Genomic DNA, 4195 nt, shown 5'->3' with positions numbered 1-4195 from the left:
TCAAATGTTCGCTATTTATTTACATGTTAAAGATTTTGGATATACATTATTGATTTAAGATGTTCATGTTTTATAAGCACACCTACAACAACTCATAATAATAATAATAATTCTTAAAATAAATGCCTACATGCTTTAAAACTGTTATAGATGCTAAAACTTTATTTTAATACAGATGAATATCTGTTGATAAACCATAACACGTTACTACTTAATGCAGAGAAACGCTATATATGCAAGTATGGGGATCGATGATAAGGCACAATTTGAGAAGCTTTTGGAAGTTGACAGTGCATATAGGATGACAAAGGTAAACTGTGAAACTACAAAAGCCATACAGAAAGCAATAAATAGTCCTACATCCCTCAGATTTGGAAGATACGGGCAGTTTGAGAACAAACCTTCTACAGGATATCCACATCAGCACTTTGAGCTCACATCTTACAATCAAGTAAAACAATTTACAATAATATTTGGGTTTCCTCGAGTTTTAGCGATTTTAGCCTTGACTATTGCCCTTGCTTATATGAACTTCAGAGGTATTTTCGTTACTTTCTTTTGTGATATAGATATTATTTTGAATCCTAAAATCGAGCCAGCTAGATGGTTAGTAATACACTTAAATGTGGTTAATTGGATTTTGTAATTAAACACTCTATTCGAAACCTTATCTATTGGGACTCAATAAGTACATTAGCTGGAGAGGTGGATAACTCGAGCAAAACACTTCCAATATTCGACAATGACTTTATTTCTAAGATTTGTGATTTATGTTCCCGTTGCTAATGAGATTGGTATCGATGGATAATGTTGCTAAAGTCCCTAAAGAGTCACAAAGAATGGTAAATGCTTTATGACTAATGTTGACTTTCAAAGAGCCTGGTGTGAGTTTCATGTGCTAGAAACTCTGATCAAATGGTATATATATTACATAAATCTGAATTGAAAAGTAGCGTTGAAATGTGTGGAATTTCGTTGATTGCAGTTTGCTATTGGTTGAGCAATTCGAAGGAGAAGTGTGGAATATTGAATATTGCAGTTAACGAGAACTGTTTAGTCATTCAGAACAAGCTTAGGGTGATAGTGAAGAGAGCAGCTGTTAAAGCTTCTGCCTTTGGTGACCGCAAATGCCATTACTTTTAGCATTTTTTGCTTTTCGAACTGAAGTCAATTGGTCAAACTATATATTTAATCATTCTAAATTGCAGGACTGCTGTGCTGGTGTAACTGTCAGATCTTCAACAAGGCCAATCATGGTTAATTACATGAGATTCTGACATTCTTTTATTGTTATGCCTTTTTGAAGCGTTACAACGCATGCCTACTTAAAATATTTAATTGCTTCTACTTGCAATTGCTTTTATATATTCTCAGTTTTGTATGGAGCATAAAATTTCCAGAAAGTAACAGATTTATCAGGTAAACTATCGTCTATTGTCTCGAATTACAGCTTACATAAACAAGAACCAGTCAAAAGGAGGTACGTTATATTGCATTTGTTTATCTTTTACTTACATGTTAAGTAAAAGTTTAGTTATGATTTTGCATCTAACATGATTTGTTTGCAAGAAAAGACCAATTATTACTCAGGGTTTACAAATCATGAAGGTTGAATTTAAAATATTTTATACCTGATATAAATTTAGAACAACTATTCATGTTTTGCCCTTAAATGCTTTGGTGCCAAAGTGTTGTATTAATGTTTTAATTACTTTTTTCACCATCTTTTTTGTTAAAAGTCTAACATGTTTTATTATATTTCTTGCAAATGTGAATACTTTAGTCTGTGGGCTTTCTTTGAGATCTTATATGTGTGTGCATCATGGATTCTATTAGATTTTGAGTTGTGTGTGTTTGTGATATTTTTAAAGGATGCATATCCATAGTTTTGGATATATTCAAGGTTTTCTGCTTTTCTAATTTATAAAATATAAAAAAGTTATGTTTGCAGGGTTTATTTAACAATACATCAGGGAGACTCCAAAGTTGAATGCTTTAGTCATAAGGTCGTGATGGTAAAGAATTTGGAACTGCAGTCTTATGCGTCATTGTTGTCGGTTTATTAGCGGTTATTTAAACAACAAACTGTCTCGGGGTTACGGATCCTCATGATAGTAACTGTTGGTTCATTCGTGTAATAATCTAAATTACATTTGTTACTAAAAATTCCTATCTATAATTAACAAACCCGCCCCATAGCGAGGGCTCTCCACTAGTTATAAACAACTTGCAAGTTGAAAAATACTTAAAGAAACGGCCCATTTGATAAGGTCAAATATGTCTACTCCACATCTCTCATATATAAAAGAACACCATTATTTATTTATGGCCCTTATTAGGGTTCAACCAACTAGCCTTATTTTACTTCTTTCACATGAACCATCACCCTTATCATTTACTAGTATATAACACCACCATCATCCACAAAACCTAAACCTTAAACAACAAACCAAGATCCAAAATCGAAAATCGAAAAAGCTTTTATCAATCTATTCATTCAATAGATCAAAAGATATAAAATGCTTTCTAACCCACAAAAATCACCATCTTTTCTACTAGATAGAATCAACACGACTACAGGTTGCGGTAACAACATTTTAAGGTCAACCGTCACAACTCCGGTACCGGAATCCGTCGCAATCTACCACACACATACGGTCAACCCAAACCAATGTTGCTCCGCCGTGATCCAACAAATCAACGCACCAATCTCCACCGTATGGTCTGTCGTTCGTCGTTTTGATAACCCACAAGCATACAAACATTTCGTTAAAAACTGTCACTTACTCGTCGGAAACGGTGACGTCGGAACATTAAGAGAAATCCACGTCATCTCCGGATTACCCGCAGCTCGGTCAACTGAACGTCTTGAAATCTTAGACGATGAGCGCCATGTCCTCAGTTTCAGTGTTGTTGATGGTGATCACCGGTTATTAAACTACCGATCGGTGACAACTTTACACCCTACACTCGACGGAAATGGTACGGTGGTTGTTGAGTCATACGTGGTTGATACACCACCAGGGAATACAAAGGATGAGACTTGTGTGTTTGTTGATACAATTGTGAAATGTAACTTGCAATCGTTAGCGCAAATTGCTGAGAATAAACTCCGGTGAAAGTCAATTGGTCGGAATCAAATTATGTAATCTTTAATTTGAAATTTACCCATGTGGGAAGGAAGTACAGAAAAGCTATTTTCAGATGTTAGACTGATAAAAGATGGATAATAATGAAGACCCAAGTGATCAAAAACCTTTTTTTTATGATTTATTTTATTGGTGTAAATTTTCATCATCAGAATTTTTTGTGAGTTTTTTTAAGGTTTTATTGGTTTATTTGGGTATGAAAAATTAATAAAATTAATTTGTTTGATCGGTTTAGAGGTGCTTAAATTTGTGTTTATAAAATTGATTTGCGTTTTATATAAATAGAAGAAAATAATCGGCTAACGTGATTTGAATAAATAGTGTTTAGATTTGATAAGTAGATGTTTGGATTTGATTTTGGCACTTTTAAATTGTTGACACTTAAGAAAATAAAAATAACATGTCAAATTATTCGTATTCCGAGCTTATATATGTTTCCCTATTTTGTACTCCGTATTTATATGAAATTTAAAATTTAAAATGTATATCTATTTATGTAGTAGATTTTACCCAAACTGGCTCCTTGTTAGATAAAATGATAGGAGTCATCACGCGTTGCGTCGGAGGAATGATTGTTAAAATTGATTGTTAAAAAGAAGCGAAAATAGAAGCAAAATAAATAAATTGAAGGTGGGTAGAAAATTCAAAGTTAAAAAGAAAATAATAAGAATTTATTAGCCTTTAGAAAAGATGATGGTAATAAGGGGACTGATATGTACACAACTAATTTTTATATGTACACAACTAAACATGCTTTATAGGTTGTACTGTACAACACTGTAAAGCAAATTTAGTTGTGTACATATAAAAATTGTTTGTGTACATATCATCACCCAAATATTTTTTTTTTCCTAATAATAAAATGGCTTTTTTCTCTCAAAAATCAAACCCAAATTTCAGACCCTCATTCTCAAATTCCATCCCAATCAAACATTCACACACCTTTTCCACCAATTTCAAAAAACACAAACCAAATGTTAAATCCCAACAACACCCTAATTTTTCAAAAAAATATACTGTTTTTCTGGGCGGTTTATCCAAATTCA

The 4195-nt window shown here is 32.9% G+C and overlaps 1 protein-coding gene across 1 annotated transcript; it reads left to right on the top strand.

The window, feature by feature from the left end:
* Positions 1-2408: 2408 nt before the first annotated feature.
* Positions 2409-3376, top strand: LOC139899521 (abscisic acid receptor PYL4-like). The gene has a single exon (XM_071882357.1). It carries the CDS (start codon positions 2520-2522, stop codon positions 3117-3119), a length of 600 nt encoding a protein of 199 aa, XP_071738458.1. The 5' UTR covers positions 2409-2519; the 3' UTR covers positions 3120-3376.
* The last annotated feature ends 819 nt before the right edge of the window (positions 3377-4195 follow it).

Source organism: Rutidosis leptorrhynchoides, chromosome 3, assembly GCF_046630445.1.
Source record: "Rutidosis leptorrhynchoides isolate AG116_Rl617_1_P2 chromosome 3, CSIRO_AGI_Rlap_v1, whole genome shotgun sequence".
NCBI classification, from domain to species: domain Eukaryota; kingdom Viridiplantae; phylum Streptophyta; class Magnoliopsida; order Asterales; family Asteraceae; genus Rutidosis; species Rutidosis leptorrhynchoides.
This window is presented reverse-complemented; position numbering and strand designations above follow the sequence as displayed.